The sequence below is a fragment of the Dermatophagoides farinae genome, chromosome 5, assembly GCF_024713945.1.
Source record: "Dermatophagoides farinae isolate YC_2012a chromosome 5, ASM2471394v1, whole genome shotgun sequence".
In the NCBI taxonomy this organism is placed as follows: Eukaryota; Metazoa; Arthropoda; class Arachnida; order Sarcoptiformes; family Pyroglyphidae; genus Dermatophagoides; species Dermatophagoides farinae.
In genome coordinates this window covers 2840001-2860433 of record NC_134681.1, presented here as the reverse complement: position 1 = coordinate 2860433, position 20433 = coordinate 2840001, and the positions used below count along the sequence as shown (strand labels likewise).

At 36.1% G+C, this 20433-nt stretch overlaps 1 protein-coding gene, 1 long non-coding RNA gene and 3 other non-coding genes across 8 annotated transcripts in view; 4 read left to right on the top strand and 1 right to left on the bottom strand.

The window, feature by feature from the left end:
- Positions 1-105: 105 nt before the first annotated feature.
- On the bottom strand, positions 106-3001 carry LOC124499476 (uncharacterized). Of its 4 annotated transcripts, none has more exons than XM_075731289.1 (2): positions 2928-3001; positions 106-2309 (listed from the first exon to the last, which is right to left on the bottom strand). In XM_075731289.1, the coding sequence occupies exon 2, from the start codon at positions 1483-1485 to the stop codon at positions 136-138; it is 1350 nt and encodes a 449-aa protein (XP_075587404.1). In that variant the 5' UTR covers positions 1486-2309; positions 2928-3001; the 3' UTR covers positions 106-135. The 4 variants fall into 4 exon arrangements, with proteins under 4 accessions (XP_075587404.1, XP_075587405.1, XP_075587407.1 ...); XM_075731290.1 differs by having other exon boundaries at positions 106-2306; positions 2928-2987; XM_075731292.1 differs by having other exon boundaries at positions 106-1560; positions 2928-2982.
- A 59-nt stretch (positions 3002-3060) lies between these two features.
- LOC124499640 (uncharacterized) lies at positions 3061-5338 on the top strand. The gene is made up of 3 exons (XR_012832244.1): positions 3061-3387; positions 3441-4923; positions 4977-5338. It is a non-coding gene; the product is annotated as an uncharacterized LOC124499640 (long non-coding RNA).
- A 10863-nt stretch (positions 5339-16201) lies between these two features.
- LOC124496355 (small subunit ribosomal RNA) lies at positions 16202-18019 on the top strand. Its single transcript, XR_006959343.2, has one exon. It is a non-coding gene; the product is annotated as a small subunit ribosomal RNA (ribosomal RNA).
- A 466-nt stretch (positions 18020-18485) lies between these two features.
- On the top strand, positions 18486-18638 carry LOC124496354 (5.8S ribosomal RNA). The gene has a single exon (XR_006959342.1). It is a non-coding gene; the product is annotated as a 5.8S ribosomal RNA (ribosomal RNA).
- A 234-nt stretch (positions 18639-18872) lies between these two features.
- LOC124496357 (large subunit ribosomal RNA) overlaps positions 18873-20433 on the top strand; it is a 3752-nt gene continuing 2191 nt past the window's right edge. The window contains exon 1 of the ribosomal RNA XR_006959345.2: positions 18873-20433. This exon is cut by the window's right edge and continues 2191 nt beyond it. This is a non-coding gene — a ribosomal RNA (large subunit ribosomal RNA).

Genomic DNA, 20433 nt, shown 5'->3' with positions numbered 1-20433 from the left:
TGTGGAAAATATTTAAAACTCATGCAGATGCAGATCGAGTGGAATAAAACCAAAACAATAGACCGTTCATAGAACATGTTACGGTTTGATTTATTTGAATACATTATTATTATATTATTATCATTATCAATCAATTTATTTACATTGACGATTCAACAAGTAAACAATGACAATCATTATGATTATGGCTGCAGCGAAAAATAATGACCAATACACGGGTAACGTTGATCTGTTGGTCGTTTTATGGGTGATTGAGTAAAAATCCGATTGACAACGAAGCAATTGAGAATCGTGTTCGCGAAAATCGGCTGGATACGAGTCCAGATACTTGTTGACAACGAACAACGATGAACTTTTTGGTTCAACTTCAAGATGATCCATTTGTTTGGCATACTGCGGACAATTGGCTATAAAGTGATATAGTGACATTTCGTTGTGACATGCAAAATCAATGACCATGTAATATCGGGTGGTCGTGTTGTTGTTGTGATCCAAACAATGACGTCCTTTCATCAACCATGATTGATTGCAGTGTAGACATTCTATTGGGTTATTGTACAGCTGGATGATTGTGTAATAACGAAACAATGGACGGAATACGTTCTCGTCGAGCAATTCAATGGAATTGTTGGTCAACTGTAGTTTGGCCGAGCAACTCAAATTGAATGTGTCTGGTGCGAATGATTCCACTGACAGGTTGTTGTGACTGAGATCAATGAAATAGTGAATGTCCTGACGACGATACGAATCATAGCAAGGTTGGCTTGACGATAAATTGAGCGAATTTGGCAGCAAATTGTTGATCATGTTCTGGCTCAGATCAAGTATTTGAAGCGAAAAAAGTCGACTGAATGTGTTCGGGTCGATTTGTTTGAGTTGATTGTTGTGCAGATCCAGACGCACTAGTTTCGACAATGAAGCCAACGCATTGCTCGCAATGAATGGCAGGCCACAATTGTTGATGGCCAATGCTTCCAAATGAATCAGATTGGCAATGATCGTGAACACGTTGACCACCGATTTATCGTTGGCAAACAAGTTTGGATTCGAATCCAGTGTCAGTGAATTGATGGTGGCGGATGAATCGAACAACGATGGTTGCAGATGAGAAAGATAATAATTGTTTCGTATGGTGATGGCATCGAATTCGAATTTGCCAAACATGTTGTTTAACAACATTTCCAGTGATGAATTCTCCACAGTCAGGTGGTGATACCGATATCGTGAACGATTGTCATTGTTGTGAACAACCACTGGATGGCTGTCTCGGAACAAGTACAAGACGTTCATTGGCACCGAGAAACCCATTCCACAACGAATTTCGCTCTTGTCCTCGTTGCATTCACACGGCTCGAATGATTGTCGATCTGGACAGGCATCGTACAACGATTTGCAATCTGCGCTTCGGTAAACAATGATGCAGGTGATGACTAGTGATGACAACAATGTAGTGACGCCCATTGGAATGGTACAATTGATGGTCATGAATAATCAGATATCATTATGCGATGGATACTGGTATGGATATATTCGGCATCAACAAGTTGTTGTCAACCAAGACTGAAAATAGTCAACAGTGAATGGCTCAATTAACCAGACAAAATAACAATGATTATTCATGCAACAGATGGCACACCATTGACTTGGAAAATTTTATTGAAAATGATTTGGACTTGGAAAATTTTTAAACAATGATTTATATTTGATTTTTTTTTTTTTTATTGAGATTTATGACTTTTTTTGCACTAGTTTTACAACGTCGCGGTTGCAGTATTCTATTTTTAATACATCGAGTTAGATTTAATTTTTAATACATCGAGATAGATGATGAATGTGAACAATGATATAGTATACCATAGAATGTTGTATAACCACAACAACGTGGTTTTTTGAAATCAGTTTTGAGAGCAAATTCTTTTTCGAACTTATTTAATGTTTTTTTTATGTTTTTTTTTTAATTTTAACATTTGAATCTGCATCATCATCTTTTTTTTCATCTTCTTCACTGAAACTGATTTCTTTGTGAAATCTTTGTGCACGAGAGAGAGAGACGATCATTGATGATGAAACGTTCGAATGGCTGGAGAATGGAGCGAAGAGCGACGTGAACACGAACGGAGATAGGAACTCGAATGACAAAACGTTCGAAGTGTTCGAAAATTTGATGAGATGACGAGCGACGTGAACACCAACATCTCAGGAAAGTGAATGACAAAATGTTCGAAATGACTGCGGTATTTATAGTTTCGGATGGGATACGGATATTGGATTGAAGCAAAGATACGAGATGGATGAGATGCGAGTGACTGCTAGAATAAGAATCTGATCAATTATTGGGTGAACTACTATCACAAGAAAAGGAAGCCATCGGATGGATATCGGATGGATAGCTGTGGTGATGCTGTTAGCAATCGAACACGAATGGTAAAAGATGACTACGACGTAGATTACTCATGATGACTCATGATTCGAAAATGATTCGAAAACGGAAAAATGGACATGATTTGAGAATGGAAGAATGGACATGATTTGAGAATGGACATGAAACGATCACGATGAAGATGAATTTGGGATGCAATGAAACACACCGAATAGGGAAACAATGTCAATGGATGCGAACGAAACATCGAATACAAACAAACGACGATGATGAATTTGGGATGGAATGAAACACATCAAATAGAAGAATAACATTGAAATTGAACATACAAAAGACGATGATGATGAATTGGCGATGATGAATTTGCGACGCAATAAACAACACCAAATGGGAAAAGAGAGTGACAACAATAACATCGAATAGGATGCGATCAACGAAAGTGGTAATTGGACACAATCGCGAGTGAATCATTCAATGGAATCGAACGAATCGAATGAATCAATGAGGTTAGGTTTTTTTTTTGGTTAAGTTTGGTTTGTTTTCTTACCTGGTTCTGTTAAAAGATGGTACAAGTATCTTCTGGATTCAACATTTGAGCAAAAAATTGAGCACATGGATGTATTGTAAACAAAACAATTTCGGTAATTCAATGATAGACCGATAGATGGCATTAGTGGCAAAGGTGATGCGTTTTTTATGAATGAACCTCTTCTGAGCTGTTTCTCGCTCAGAAGAGAAGGATGTGGTGTATTTTTGCTTTTGTGCATGCATTGAATGCGTGAGTAATTTGTGACTCATTCGTGATCCATGGTTTGGAGCACGTGTTTTTTGACTTGGTAAAAATGCGTTTTCACCAATTGATTTTTTTGTTTTTCATTTTGATATTATTCTCTGGCCATCCAATTTGCTCATACTGTTGTTTACATTCGATTTATGTAGTGAAATTGAACTATTTTCCAATTTTGTGATCAACGATTCTGGACCGAACGTATGCTGATTTAAATGAGGTAATGTCTTCATTTGATTTTCTGGATTGTTTACTAATTATTCATCATTTCAGGATTATTATTTTGAGTTGACACCTATTTTGATTACTGATGCCGGGTCAAGAACAATCATCTGTGATATTTCAATTTTCATTCAATTTAATGCAATTCAATTCATAAAAAGCTGACTGAATTCCAAATTGATCAACGGCCGAAGCGTTTGAGCCGATGAATGTTGGAACATCAATGAGTTTATCATTATCAGATGGACTATTTTTCATTGTTGATACCTGGTTATTATTATTCGTAGATGATGATTCTTTTTTCTTTTTTTTTTAATTAAAAACTTTATTAAGGCGGCAATGGCCACCGAAAATCAATATAAAAATAATCATAATAATGATTACAATTGTAGAAAAAATAAAAAATATAACCTAACCTAACCTAACCAATGGTCAATCGAATTGCCGTTCGAAAAAATGGAACCTGAATCAATACCGGAACAAGTGGAATTTTTACATGAAAATGCCTTTTTTTTCTTTATTATTATTTTATTTTTGTTATTTTTTCTTCTCTTTTTTATATGATATGAATTGTTTAATGATTTTCATGAATTGTAATTGATAACATATTGGTTGGCCATTGCCAATCCTGGCGTATTGATAATAAAATTTCTTTTAAAAATTAAAAAAAAACCAATGGTCAATCACATTATAGTGGATACGTCAGTTGGCATAAAAACAGAAGATAAAATGACAAATTGGATAATCCTATTAATTTGAAAATTGCCTATTGTATCACAGATAATGGCTCCAAAATCGAATGGTAAAAATAATATCACAGAATTCGCCACCAAACAGCTAAATAATTGATGATAATAATTAGTTAAATGAAATAATTCGAAAATACTTAGCTTCAAATAATTTGATGATCAAAACAAATCAACCATAATCAATGTAATGTCGTGGCTAAAGTAAAATTGTCAACAACACCGAATCAAGTGAGCAGCAACAGCAGCACCATCATCAATTGATACAAATAGTCATCACGCCTGATAGCAATAATGATCATATGAGCACAATCAATCCATTGAATCTTAGTCTGTCAGCAATAGCAACAACTTCGATATAAACCACCAGCTATGTGTTAAAATGCTAGGACAACTTGATGAATCTTCGAGACAAGCAAAATTTTCAATATATAAAGCCACCAAAGCCATCAATCAATCGCGTCCCGAAACCTAATGTTATGCTGTCAGCTTATGAACAACATTTGGTTTATCATCATCAATAATCAACATTTGCATCAAGTGAATCGTTACCATAGTTGGAAAGAAAGGCTTCATCGATACATACAACATATATCAATAACACAACACGTTGAAACATAGGATACACTTTTCTTTCTTCTTCTTGTTTGTTCAATTGTTGCTGTTGTCGAAATGGCCATCCAATTTGCTCATACTGTTGTTTACATTCGATTTATGTAGTGAAATTGAACTATTTTCCAATTTTGCGATCAACGATTCTGGACCGAACGTATGCTGATTTAAATGAGGTAATGTCTTCATTTGATTTTCTGGATTGTTTACTAATTATTCATCATTTTAGGATTATTATTTTGAGTTGACACCTATTTTGATTACTGATGCCGGGTCAAGAACAATCATCTGTGATATTTCAATTTTCATTCAATTTAATGCAATTCAATTCATAAAAAGCTGACTGAATTCCAAATTGATCAACGGCCGAAGCGTTTGAGCCGATGAATGTTGGAACATCAATGAGTTTTATCATTATCAGATGGACTATTTTTCATTGTTGATACCTGGTTATTATTATTCGTAGATGATGATGATTCTTTTTTCTTTTTTTTTTTTTAATTAAAAACTTTATTAAGGCGGCAATGGCCACCGAAAATCAATATAAAAATAATCATGATAATGATTACAATTGTAGAAAAAATAAAAATTAACAATAATAAAATTAAATTAAGAAAAAATAAATTTTTCCCTATGTGTTCCATCAGGTGCTACACAGAAAAGAAAGTAAAAAGGTTAGTACTAACCCTACTTTCTTTTCTGTATACACTATTGTAATAATATTTTTTTCCGGTTCTGTCACAAATTGTCGAAAATAAAAATGTCGAATTCAAAATGGTCGAAAATATTTGATCGAAAATAAAGTCGAAATGACAAAAACGTCGAACAGACAAAAATGTCGAAAATAAAAAAGTCGAAGATTGAAATGTCGAAAATGGCTTGAACCCTTATCCCTTAAAATTATCACTAACGAAAAAGACTCAAATATTATTTTTTCATTTCAATTCTGGATAATCACAGATTAAAATGATAAAATTTTATTCAACTGAAATTTTTATTTTACTGTTTAATTTTCTTGAATTTTATTTTATTTTTTTCACCAAACAATGATTCAAATCATCAAAAATGTCTGTGAATTTTTTTTCCATGGATATTAACCCAATGAATTTTTTTTCAACTACAATTTGTTGTCAATGTAAAAAAAATATTTGCAAAAACCATACCCAATACTTCTGTAATAATTGTTCAGATAAATGAAAATAAAAATGAGATTGTGATTGATTTTTGGTCTTGTTCTTGTTGATTCTTATTCTTCATAATTAATTTGGATTTTAAAATGGATTGTTGATATGAAAAAAATCCAACTAAATTTTATTCATGAAAATGGATTGTGAGATGGAAAAAAATTCATCGGGTTAATATCCATGAAAAAAAAATTCATCGGGTTCATATCGATGAAGAAACTGAGTATTCGGGTTGAAAAAAAATTCATCAGGTTAACATCGATGATGAAAAATCACATTCTGGTTGAAAAAAATTCATCAGGTTCATATCGATGATGAAAATCAAATTCCGGTTGAAAAAAAATTCATCAGGTTCATATCGATGATGAAAATCAAATTCCGGTTGAAAAAAAATTCATCAGGTTCATATCGATGATGAAAATGGATTGTGAGATGCAAACAAAATTATATTGATGCTGGAAATCAAATTCTGGTTGAAAAAAATCCAACTAAATTTTATCCATGATGAAAAAATGGATTGTTGATATGAAAAAAAATCCGGAAACGAAAATAACTCGATTTTTATCGATGATGATAATTATAATGAAGTATAGTAAGATCTTGATCAAAATCCAGCATTTTATCTGTTTTCAAATTCGATAAAAAATGAAATTATTCAGCTTCCCATAGAAATACATTGGAAAAAGCACAACTTTGGGCGCAATATCTAGACACACCCATCGTTTTAACGCCCATTCTTGACCATTATCTTATACAACAATATCTTATCTACAAACTTGCCAAGTTTTACTTATCTATCTTTATCACCCACTCTTCAATAATTTTTTGAATCAAAAAACAGGAAACGGAAATAACTCAGTTTCAGACTGAGATATCATTTTGAAACTTTACAAAATCACAAACAAATTTGAATGAAAATATAAAGTGAATTGATAATAATATGAATCCAAATAGTTCGAATAAAAATAAAATTTTATCATCTTAATCTGTGATTATTCAGAATTGAAATGAAAAAATAATATTTGAGTCTTTTTCGTTAGTGATAATTTTAAGGGATAAGGGCTCAAGCCATTTTCGACATTTCAATCTTCGACTTTTTTATTTTCGACATTTTTGTCTGTTCGACGTTTTTGTCGTTTCGACTTTATTATTTTCGATCAAATATTTTCGACCATTTTGAATTCGACATTTTTATTTTCGACAATTTGTGACAGAACCATGTCGGTAAATGTTGATGTTTTGTGATATAAAAATGACTTGATTATTTTATTGAATTATATTTTAATGAAGAACTTATAATAAATGGAAATACATGGATACATAGAGAAAAACGTTAAATCATTACATGTGTTTATTTTGAGAGAACAAGAGACCCAAACTCTGCTCACTTGGGCAATTCATAAAAGACGTATCAAACGTCAAACATTCTGGGAGAGAACCATTTACTCACTAACAGTAAATGCTCAGAAAATTTTGTTTGTAAATATATTCCTGAAAATTTATGCATTGAATCTAAAGTGAGTTTCCATTCCCATTATTCTTTCTTAATTCTTTTCTTTTCTTTCCTATTCTTCCGTCTTAAAGTGGGGGGATGTAATATCCAATGTCCTTCCATGAACTATTGTCCTAATTTCTATCTGTGAAATCGTTTCACAATCCTTCCAAATATGTTAATTTCTTTCTTTTCTTTTCAACAGTTAATTCTTTCCTAATTTGAGTTCATTTCTTTAGTTTGCTATTATATATTTTATTTGATTTAAACTGATAACCTCAATTAACAGGTTTATTCAGGGTTTATCAAATTATTTTTCTAGTTTTCCTTGCCCTATTTTATTTTATTTTTCTTTCTCTCCTTATTCCATGTCCTTAATAATTAATTTTATTTCTCCCATTTCATAGGTATAAAAGGATCCCAAAAATTGTTTTGAATTTAACTCATTCATTGATACTAAATTTTTGTCCACATCAAAATTCTCAATAAAATAATTTTTGATTTACGTGAAACGTCTTGAAATAATTCATTTTATATTCAATTATTACAAAGTTGAACGTCGATGCTCTAACAGCTTAAATATCTTACAATACTAACGCCTGTCTGATTTGGCCGCAACTACAACATAATCAATTGATTGATAACGCTGAACACAGCCATATCCGAAAATATAATCAACGGTAGAATTAAATACCACTGGTTATATTACATATTGAATTGGCAAATTTCGTCATGAAATTTTGCAATTTTTCATTCACACTGTCCAATTCAAATATATGATGATTTGTATGTGCTTGGTGGAATGATTTATTTATTTATTTATTTAATACAAAATCAAAAATACAAGTACAAAAGGAAAGAAATCATTATTACATAATTAAACTAGAATAATAATAAATAAAATTAATATTAATATAAACCAAAAACAATGGCAAAGCTTCATCTTGGAGCCACGCCGACACATCAACATTATTAAATTTGATTTAGACTTTTTGCATATTGTGAAGGATAAAAAGTGATCGATTGCAGTCGTGATTGTTGCTCGATATTTTTTAAATAACGTAATTCTGCGGTTTCTCGCAAATTCATTATTTGAGCAATAAAGTTTACATAAATATATATAAAACGCAACCATCATTGTTGAATGATTAGCCCCATCTCCACATTCGAATATTCGTTTGTCTCAACAATTAATGATTAGCCCCAATTCGAATTCGTGTCTCAACAAACAAACGGTTTTATTGAGCAAATTCAAGTCCATTCTGTTTGAATCATACTAAAGAATATGTATTCACAAAATCCATCTCGTTTTAATCAAAAACAAATCACTGATGGTAAAGATGAGGCCAACAAAAATATGGATATCACAGATCGCTGTTCACAGACGATTCGGTTACCCCGTAGGCGTGGCCGCCCTAGAAGGGTTCCATAATTTTTTTTTTTTGCATGAAATTATTAATTTTTTTTTTGTTTTGTTCAAAATTATTTTTTTTTTTTTGTTCATATAATTTGACGTCCTCCGGTTTGGGTTGGGGGAGAAATGTAGTGGCGTGATAACGTCATTAATGATTAGCCCCAATTCGAACAGATGAGTGGGGATGAGTTGCGTTTTGTTGATCGGTTGAATAAATGTAGTCAATGATATCACTACAATAAAAATATTATATTAAGACATCTTTGTCCATGGGCACTTGTGTTAATTGTTATTAATTGATGAACACAAATTATAAAAAAGATTTAATTAATAAAACGAAATGAAATTTCAAACGAAATTGAGATGTTGACTCGACGACCACGTGGAAAAGAATGAATCGAACATTATCACAGTACAATGTATATAAAGCCTGTATGGACCATGTGCTTCAAGTTCGAAAATAGAACTTTTTTTGATATTTGTATTTATTCATATTCATACAGCTACATGAATGAATGAATGATGATGAATTTGAACAGTTTGAACAAAATGAATGATGCAATAAAGCAGGGGTCGGCAACCTGCGGCCCGCGGGCCGCATGCGGCCCATTGCAACTTTTTGTGCGGCCCACCAAAGCACCAACATAATTTTAGGAAAAATATTAAATTAAAAAAATATTGTGTCGACAAATTTGCAACAATCAACATCACAAATGACAAATCCAACCTAACACGATCAGTTCAGAGTTCAAAATCGAGAAAATAACAAGTCCAAACTAACACAATCAATTCAGAATTCAAAATTCAAAATCCAGAAAATAACAAGTCCAAATTAACACAATCAATTCAGAATTTAAAATTCAAAATCCAGAAAATAACAAATCCAACCTAACACGTCTAGTTCAGAATCGAGAAAATAACAAATCCAACCTAACACGACCAGTTCAGAATCGAGAAAATGGCAAATCCAACCTAACACGATCAGTTCAGAATTCAAAATTCAAAATCGAGAAAACATCAAATCTAACCTAACACAACCAGTTCAGAATCGAGAAAATGGCAAATCCAAACTAACACAACCAGTTCAGAATTTAAAATTCAAAATCGAGAAAATAACAAGTCCAAACTAACACGACCAGTTCAGAATCAAGAAAATAACAAATCCAACCTAACACAACCAGTTCAGAATCGAGAAAATGGCAAATCCAAACTAACACGATCAGTTCAGAATTCAAAATCGAGAAAACATCAAATCCAACCTAACACGACCAGTTCAGAATTCAAAACCGAGAAAACATCAAATCCAAACTAACACGACCAGTTCAGAATTCAAAATTCAAAATCGAGAAAACATCAAATCTAACCTAACACGACCAGTTCAGAGTTCAGAATCGAGAAAATAACAAGTCCAAACTAACACGACCAGTTCAGAATCGAGGAAATAACAAATCCAACCTAACACGTCCAGTTCAGAATCGAGAAAATAACAAATCCAACCTAACACGACCAGTTCAGAATTTAAAATTCAAAATCGAGAAAATAACAAGTCTAAACAAACACGACCAGTTCAGAATCGAGAAAATAACAAATCCAACCTAACACGACCAGTTCAGAATCGAGAAAATTACAAATCCAACCTAACACGACCAGTTCAGAATCGAGAAAATAACAAATCCAACCTAACACAATCAATTCAGAATTCAAAATCGAGAGAATTACAAATCCAACCTAACACGACCAGTTCAGAATCGAGAAAATAACAAATCCAACCTAACACAATCAATTCAGAATTCAAAATCGAGAGAATTTTTTTTAAATCATAAAACTTCAAAGGTTCATTTCAAATACGAAAATTGGTCGAATTATCACGATTCATTGAGAGAGCGGAACATATGTTCTGTGTCAGTTGTGCTATTTATTCTATCCGATTTGTTTTTATGGTGATTTCGAATAAAATTCATTTGTTTTATTTATAAATTTGTGAAAATTGTGAATTATCGATAAAATCAATTAATATAAGCCTCAACGTAAGTCGTATTTTGATCTTTTGCTGGTTGCTCATCAATATCTTTGTTGAAAATGATTTATTTTCAGAATTGCAAGAACAGAAGAGTACGAATCAATTAAAATTCTTGCAGATCGGTTGGATTTGTCATTTTCTCGATTCTGAACTGGACGTGTTAGGTTGGACTTGTTATATTCTCGATTTTGAATTTTAAATTCTGAACTGGTTGTGTTAGTTGGGATTTGTTATTTTCTCGATTCTGAACTGGACGTGTTAGGTTGGATTTGTTATATTCTCGATTTTGATTTTTAAATTCTGAACTGGTTGTGTTAGTTGGGATTTGTTATTTTCTCGATTCTGAACTGATCGTGTTAGTTTGGACTTGTTATATTCTCGATTTTGAATTTTAAATTCTGAACTGGTTGTGTTAGTTGGGATTTGCCATTTTCTCGATTCTGAACTGGTCGTGTTAGTTTGGATTTGCCATTTTCTCGATTCTGAACTGGTTGTGTTAGTTTGGATTTGCCATTTTCTCGATTGTGAATTTTGAATTCTGAACTGGTTGTGTTAGTTTGGATTTGTTATTTTCTCGATTCTGAACTGGTCGTGTTAGTTTGTACTTGTTATTTTGTCGATTTTGAATTCTGAACTGGTCGTGTTAGTTTGGACTTTTCATTCTCTTGATTTTGAATTCTGAACTGATCGTGTTAGTTTGGATTTGCCATTTTTACGATTCTGAACTGATCGTGTTAGTTTGGATTTGCCATTTTCTCGATTCTGAACTGGTCGTGTTAGTTTGGATTTGTCATTTTCTCGATTCTGAATTTTGAATTCTGAACTGGTCGTGTTAGGTTGGATTTGTTATTTTCTCGATTCTGAACTGGTCGTGTTGGGTTGGACTTGTTATTTTCTCGATTTTGAATTTTGAATTCTCGAACTGGTCGTGTTAGGTTGAATTTGTCATTTTCTCGATTCTGAACTGGTCGTGTTAGTTTGGACATTTGCCATTTTCGAATGAAATTTTATTGTGGCACGTTACATATTTAAATAGGAATTTTTATGAATTTGTGGCACGGACATCAAAAAAGGTTCGCCATCCCTGTCGTATATGATATAAAAGCACTATTTAAGTTATATTTGAATATGCAGCCCACAAAAAATTTTATTTTGAAAATGGCCCGCTGTCCGAAAAAGGTTGCCGACCCCTGCAATAAAGGATAAAGGATCGAATCGAATTCAAAATTCGAAAACGATTTTATCATCATATCATCATACTCATATTCATGCAAGCAAAATGAAAATCACGTGTGTCATTATCAAACTTTGAGATTCGAAATATTCGAATTCGAACTCTTTCTATGTTCTATTGCAGGGCTTCTTAAACTTTTTTCATTCGCGACCCCATTTCATGATTGCTCTACACCAGTGATTCCCAACCGGTGGTTCGCGAACCCCTGGGGGTTCGCAGTGTTTGCAGAGGGGGTTCGCGAAAATAATATTGTAATGGCGGATTTTTTTAAAACGCCGTAAAAATTAAAAGCAAAAAAAAAACAAAACAAAAACTAGTACTGTTGTATTAACCGATGTTTGTAACAGATCACCTTTTGATACATGAGTGTGTATAACGTTATTTATGAAGAGTCGTTTAGACTTGTATTTAAGTCGTGACAATTTATGAAATGAAGGAGTTGATACTTAACAGTTCAGAATCGAGAAAATGACAAATACTACCTATCACGACCTGTTCAGAATCGAAAAAATGACAAGTTTCCAATCTAACACGACCAGTTCAGAATTCAAAATCGAGAAAATGACAAGTTTCCAATCTAACACGGCCAGTTCAGAATTCAAAATCGAGAAAATGACAAGTTTCCAAACTAACACGACCTCTTCGACCTTTTTTATCTCTAAAAATCCGACGATGAATATTCAACAAACAAAAAATGTACGTGGAAAACAAGTAAATGAAATATGATTGAAAATGTGCTTAGCACACAAAAGTCAGCTGCACTGCAGCAAAAGACCACTGCATAAAAATTGTTACTTTGAAATTCCATAACTCAGCCAGTTCGACCCGCAGCACTATCTAGCTGGTCTCAAAATGAAGCCAGAGAAACACCCTTTCGAATAAGCCAAAATCAATTTTTTAACATTTTAATACTTCCTATCCCCCTTAATATTGGAACAAATTTTTTTAATTCGAGGAAAATGACAAAATATTTAATTTTCAATGTCCTTTTGAAAAAGTTGTAATTTAGTTTGAAAACTAAATATACACTGTTAGAGGTCAGATATTATTTTATCTTTTTCCTGCACTTGTAGATTCAGTGTTTAATAATAATAATTTTATTTTAATATGTCCCATAGAACTAGTCGGGTAAATTCAGTGTTTGCAAATGTTCCATGACATAAGTCAAAAACATTAAGTCTTGTAACTACTCGTCATCTTTTATTTCTGAATAGGTTATTTCCTTTTTTTAGAAATTCAGTTATTGTATCAAACAAATCAACAAATCAATTTAATACGTTGAAGCTAGATAACCATCAAACAATAAAATGAAAATAATTCAAATGTGGTCGTGTTAGTTTGGACTTGTTATTTTCTTGATTCTGAACTGGTCGTGTTAGTTTGGACTTGTTATTTTCTTGATTCTGAACTGGTCGTGTTAGTTTGGACTTGTTATTTTCTTGATTCTGAACTGGTCGTGTTAGTTTGGACTTGTTATTTTCTTGATTCTGAACTGGTCGTGTTAGTTTGGACTTGTTATTTTCTTGATTCTGAACTGCTCGTGTTAGTTTGGACTTATTTTCTCGATTCTGAACTGGCCGTGTTAGATTGGAAACTTGTCATTTTCTCGATTCTGAACTGCTCGTGTTAGTTTTGACTTGTTATTTTCTCGATTCTGAACTGGCCGTGTTAGATTGGAAACTTGTCATTTTCTCGATTCTGAACAGGTCGTGTTAGTTTGGACTTGTTATTTTCTCGATTCTGAACTGGCCGTGTTAGGTTGGATTTGTTATTTTCTCGATTCTGAACTGGTCGTGCTAGGTTGGATTTGTTATTTTCTCGATTCTGAACTGGTCGTGTTAGGTTGGATTTGTTATTTTCTCGATTCTGAACTGGTCGTGTTAGTTTGGAAACTTGTCATTTTCTCGATTTTGAATTCTGAACAGGTCGTGTTAGTTTGGACTTGTTATTTTCTCGATTCTGAACTGGTCGTGTTAGTTTGGACTTGTCATTTTCTCGATTCTCGATTCCAGTTTTTTCAAAACTGTCAGATTTTGGCACGTTACCTATTTTAAAAAAAATTTTTATGACTTTGTGGCACGGACTTAAAAAAAGATTCGCCATCCCTGACAGGGGGTTCGTGAAATTTTTTTGGACCTTTCCTGGGGTTCGCGAGGAAAAAAAGGTTGGGAAACACTGCTCTACACAAATACACGTCAAAAATTTTGCTACGCGACCCCATTCGGGGTCGCGACCCATAGTTTAAGAAGCCCTGTTCTATTGAATGACTGCACCATCTATTGGATGCAAAAGCTGCAGCAACGTGTGCTGAGCTAGAACAATGAAAAAAAGCTTTGTCAAAGCTACATACCACAGAATGCGTTTCTTTATAAGCGGCTTCTACTTTTGAGCTGGACGAACTGTTCAGATGCATTCAAAAGTTTTCCTCACTGTTCGATATGTTCAGACACACACACACACAACACACACTGGGTAGCTTATACTAAATAGTTATGTTTGTACTGAAAATAAGTATGAATGCCCGACTCAGCTTCGTCGCATTAAATGCCAAGTTAATACCCAGTGCAAGTACACAGTGCAAGCACTTGCAGAGTGTAAAAGCATAGCCAGTTACGCTAAGCGACATAGACTAGTAGATAATAATCAATAAATGGTAAACAATTTCATTTTATTTTTTTTAAGAAATTGTGAATTTGGTCATTATTGTTTTGAATTTCTAAATTAAATTTATCAATCAAGTAGCAAATGGTCCTGGTTTTCAATCTTTGATTTTTGTACTTTGAATTAATTCACTTTGAATTGGTATTGTTGACGTGAATAATAATTTAATAAAGTTTCGTAAATGGTGGTTAAATCATGAACAACTTGGTTTGGAAAACTAAAAAACTTTCAAAGCTAATTCAATATGCAGAAAAGTGTTTGAGAATACCATTGAATGCAATAAAATAAAATAAAATGATAAAATGATTACTATGGATTACTATGGATGGATTTCGAAAAATGGCAAAGTTCTTCAAGTGTCCGAAAAGTTTTGCTGCAATTTATTCATGTTAAAAGAACGTAAAACTGTGCAAGGATTTTCCTGACTTGAAAACGAACGCGCATGTCTACAATGTAATAATACTCATGTATCCTTACGCGAATGGATCACTGTAACCTGCCTTTTTTTACTTTGATATGTGTGTATCTTTCTCGTATCATTGGATTTTGCTACTTCTCTCAACTTTTTTACGAATAAATATATACTGCTACTAAATATCCCGTGTTTCGTAGTTGATGCAATGCTCATTTTACTTATACTATGAATCGTGGTCAAGGTTTGATATATTTGTGGCGAGACGATCGTTCGAAAGAAATCGACGATTTGACAAAGTTGATACAAACGAGGATTGTAACTTGTTAGCGCTGTGTCAGTGCTGCAGTTACAATTTGAGTTTTCGGCTTGGCAAAGCGCTTTCTCCATTTTGACGCTTGCCTTATCACAGTAGTACCCTTAACCGGAGAAATCGTGGTGTCTCACACATTCAAATTGGTTAACGCGCTTCAATGCGTAGGGCTTGAGCGAGAAGCTTCGGTTTTTCGCTTGAGTCTTGGCGTTTGAGGTTCTGATCCCATATTCTAATGGCATTAATATGGTATTAGATCTCAAATCAGCGCCGTGCATTTCTGGGTCTCCCCTTAATCTTTAAGGCATGGACTGAAATGCTCAACTGCTGAAGATTCCCGTCAACTTGGAGCTGCTCGATGGTCGCATATCGGATTCGTGGTTACGTGGTCGTTTTGGATGGATCCAGAACTTGGCTTGTTTTCGCTTTTCGTGCTTAAATGTACGGATTAAATAGTGGAACAGCCAGTCGTTCATTGCAACAAGCTGAAGAAGATCGACGAAAATGCCTGAAATCGAATGATTACGGGTTTTGATCGTACTTTGTACGATTTGTGTCATGTTCGATGTATGCTAAGCTTTCCACCTAAACATAGTGATGTGCGAAGCAATCGTCATGTCGTGTTGTTATTGCAACAACACAAGCAATGTTTGACAGCTGAATATTCTGGTTAATTGTCACCAACAATTACCTGAATATGAAGCAAGTCTATAACATTTGCTGCTACCTGGTTGATCCTGCCAGTAGTCATATGCTTGTCTCAAAGATTAAGCCATGCATGTCTAAGTACATACCGTATTAAGGTGAAACCGCGAATGGCTCATTAAATCAGTTATGATTCATTGGATGTTGACCAATTACATGGATAACTGTGGTAATTCTAGAGCTAATACATGCCGAAAAGCTTCATCCTCGTGGTGGAGTGCATTTATTAGACCAAGACCAAAGGTGGCAACACCTTACGGTGGTGACTCTGGATAACTGCAGCTGACCGCATGGCCTCGTGCCGGCGGCATATCCTTCGAGTGTCTGCCTTATCAACTTTCGATGGTAGGTTATGTGCCTACCATGGTTGTAACGGGTAACGGGGAATCAGGGTTCGATTCCGGAGAGGGAGCCTGAGAGACGGCTACCACATCCAAGGAAGGCAGCAGGCGCGCAAATTACCCACTCTCAGAACGAGGAGGTAGTGACGAAAAATAACAATACGGGCTTCGCTTATGCGTTCTCGTAATTGGAATGAGTACAGTTTAAATCCTTTAACGAGGATCAATTGGAGGGCAAGTCTGGTGCCAGCAGCCGCGGTAATTCCAGCTCCAATAGCGTATATTAAAGTTGTTGTGGTTAAAAAGCTCGTAGTTGGATCTCAGCTCATGCATGGTGGTCCACTTGACGGTGGTTACTGTCATGCTGAGCAGAATATCGCATTGTCCCACGGTATTCTTCATTGAGTGTCGTGGGCGATCGATACGTTTACTTTGAAAAAATTAGAGTGCTCAAAGCAGGCATCAATCGCCTGAATACTGTTGCATGGAATAATGGAATAGGACCTTGGTTCTGTTCTGTTGGTCTTCGGAATCGAGGTAATGATTAAGAGGGACGGACGGGGACATTAGTACTGCGGCGATAGAGGTGAAATTCTTGGACCGCCGCATGACTAACTAAAGCGAAAGCATTTGTCAAGAACGTTTTCATTAATCAAGAACGAAAGTTAGAGGTTCGAAGGCGATCAGATACCGCCCTAGTTCTAACCATAAACGATGCCAACCAGCAATCAGCCAGAGTTTATTGTATGACTCGGCTGGCGGCTTCCGGGAAACCAAAGTTTTTCGGTTCCAGGGGAAGTATGGTTGCAAAGCTGAAACTTAAAGGAATTGACGGAAGGGCACCACCAGGAGTGGAGCCTGCGGCTTAATTTGACTCAACACGGGAAAACTCACCCGGTCCGGACACTGGAAGGATTGACAGATTAAGAGCTCTTTCTTGATTCAGTGGGTGGTGGTGCATGGCCGTTCTTAGTTGGTGGAGCGATTTGTCTGGTTAATTCCGATAACGAACGAGACTCTAGCCTACTAAATAGTGTTGAACACCCGTTGTGTTGTTCGAACGCTTCTTAGAGGGACAAACGGCGTTTCAGCCGTATGAAAAAGAGCAATAACAGGTCTGTGATGCCCTTAGATGTCCGGGGCCGCACGCGCGCTACACTGAAAAAATCAGCGTGCATGTGTCTACCTACTTCGAAAGAAGCGGGAAACCGAGTGAAACTTTTTCGTGATTGGGATTGGGGATTGTAATTGTTGTCCATGAACGAGGAATTCCCAGTAAGCACAAGTCATCAGCTTGTGTTGATTACGTCCCTGCCCTTTGTACACACCGCCCGTCGCTACTACCGATTGGATGTTTTAGTGAGGTCTTCGGACAGGCCAACGTAGCCATCCTCGTGGTGGCCATGTTCGGCCGGAAAGATGACCAAACTTGAACATCTAGAGGAAGTAAAAGTCGTAACAAGGTTTCCGTAGGTGAACCTGCGGAAGGATCATTATCGGTGTTTTTTTGAACAATGAAACACTTGATTCTCAATTCGAACGATGTGTTGCCCGTTATCACAAACGGATCGACTGACTTGTGTTGCGATCGGTGGTGTCATTGAAAGTTCTGAAATTGAAACTTGGCTTTTATTATATCTGGGTAACATGGAAAAAAGCATTAGTTCAACTTCATAATAATGGAACTTGACACTTACCGATGTACAACTTTGTCGGCGATTCTCCTTGCAACCTGTTGGTGCCTATTCTACGGTTCCTGTTTATCCTCAGGATGAACGTGGATGTAGTGTGTCGCTTGTAATGAGTGCCGCTAGGTTTAAATACCAGATTCGAGCATAATTCGATTGCTGGAGCCACAGGTACAAGGCATTTTCTTTTTCATTTCAAAACAACATTGAGCCAGTATCATTGAAACAATTGAATTGTGATTCTGCAAATGAATTGCAAAAAAAAAAAAATTACTACTGCCAGTGGTGGATCACTCGGCTCGCTGGTCGAGGAAGAACGTAGCTAGCTACGTTAATCGGTGTGAAATGCAGGACACTCTGATCACTCGACATTCGAACGCACATTGCAGCCATTGGATATCCGATGGCTTCGTTTGTCTGAGCGTCGTTATCAAAATTTGACAAACCAAAATGAAATAGATCTGTATCGTCGCGATTCATTTCGGCGTCGTGAGATTATTTCTAAACATTTCGAATGCTGACTCCTTTGGTGATTATTTGATGGCTTTGTAGCACATTCATCACTAGAAGGGTATTTAGCGTTTCCAGCTAAACAACCCAGAATGTGTGCCATGTATGATTACCATAATGGATCAATATTCAAATTACAATTGTCTATATTCGACCTCAGATCAAGCGAGACTACCCGCTGAATTTAAGCATATAACTAAGCGGAGGAAAAGAAACCAAATGGGATTCCCTGAGTAACGGCGAGCGAAAGGGGAAAAGTCCAGCGCCAAGTCTTGACGTTTAGGCGTTCAAGAGATGCGGCGTTAATGTGTTGGTGCATCATGAATTGTCGTATGTTTCAAGTTCCTTTGACAGGGACATCCAGAGCGGGTGCTAGGCCCATAGAGACGAACGACTGATTCATGCAAACCGATGCATTCTAGAGTCAGGTTGCTTGAGAGTGCAGCTTAAAGTCGGTGGTAGACTCCATCCAAGACTAAATATGACAGCGAGACCGATAGCAAACAAGTACCGTGAGGGAAAGTTGCAAAGCACTTTGAAGAGAGAGTTAAACAGTACGTGAAACCACTGGAAGGCAAACAGATGGAACCACGAAGTTTGCGCTTCGGTCGATTCAATCAACGCTTGCAGCCAACGACGAGGGAAATGGATCTTTTCGGAGATTGTTCCTTTGTTTTTTCGGCCACAAGCTTTGGTGCATTTCGTGCCGAGGATGCTAAGCCACGTTCGATCAGATGATTGGGACGGCCGTAAGATTGGGCTGGAGAAAGGTGCCCGTCAAGTCTTTGATTTGACGGCGTTATAGTCTCTGGCCGGAACCGTCGCCTAATGAACTGATTGATAAAAGTTCTCCTTCGGGAGTATATAAACTGCGTTTGCCTGTGATTGCTAATTGATGTTTCGAGGCCGGTCTTTACGTGTCTTTGGATGCGAAAAGCCGTTTCAACAATGTCAATTAGTTGTTGCTTGCATTGCGTGGTGTAGAACTGTGGCGCGAGTAGGTCGGTTTCCATTTGACCCGTCTTGAAACACGGACCAAGGAGCCTATCATATACGCAAGTCGCTCGGTCTTGTACAGGCCAGAGAGGCGAAATGAAAGTAAAGCTACGAGATTTCGGTCGCAGTAGCGGCTCGCCTACTTTGTTTATTGGCAATCAGGCGAAGCTGGAGCGTATACGATGGTACCCGAAAGATGGTGAACTATGCCTGGGCAAGACGAAGCCAGAGGAAACTCTGGTGGAGGTCTGTAGCGATTCTGACGTGCAAATCGATCGTCAGACCTGGGTATAGGGGCGAAAGACTAATCGAACCATCTAGTAGCTGGTTCCCTCCGAAGTTTCCCTCAGGATAGCAGGCGCTTTTTGACTCAGTCTCATCCGGTAAAGCTAATGATTAGAGGTCTTGGGGTTGAAACGACCTCAACCTATTCTCAAACTTTAAATGGGTGAGATGGTTGACTTTCTTGATTGAAGCCGACCATTTGGATGTATGAGTGCCTAGTGGGCCATTTTTGGTAAGCAGAACTGGCGCTGTGGGATGAACCAAACGTCGAGATAAGGCATCAAATGTGTACGCTCATCAGACCCCATAAAAGGTGTTGGTTGCTATAGACAGCAGGACGGTGGCCATGGAAGTCGGAATCCGCTAAGGAGTGTGTAACAACTCACCTGCCGAAGCAACTAGCCCTGAAAATGGACGATGCTGTAGCGTGA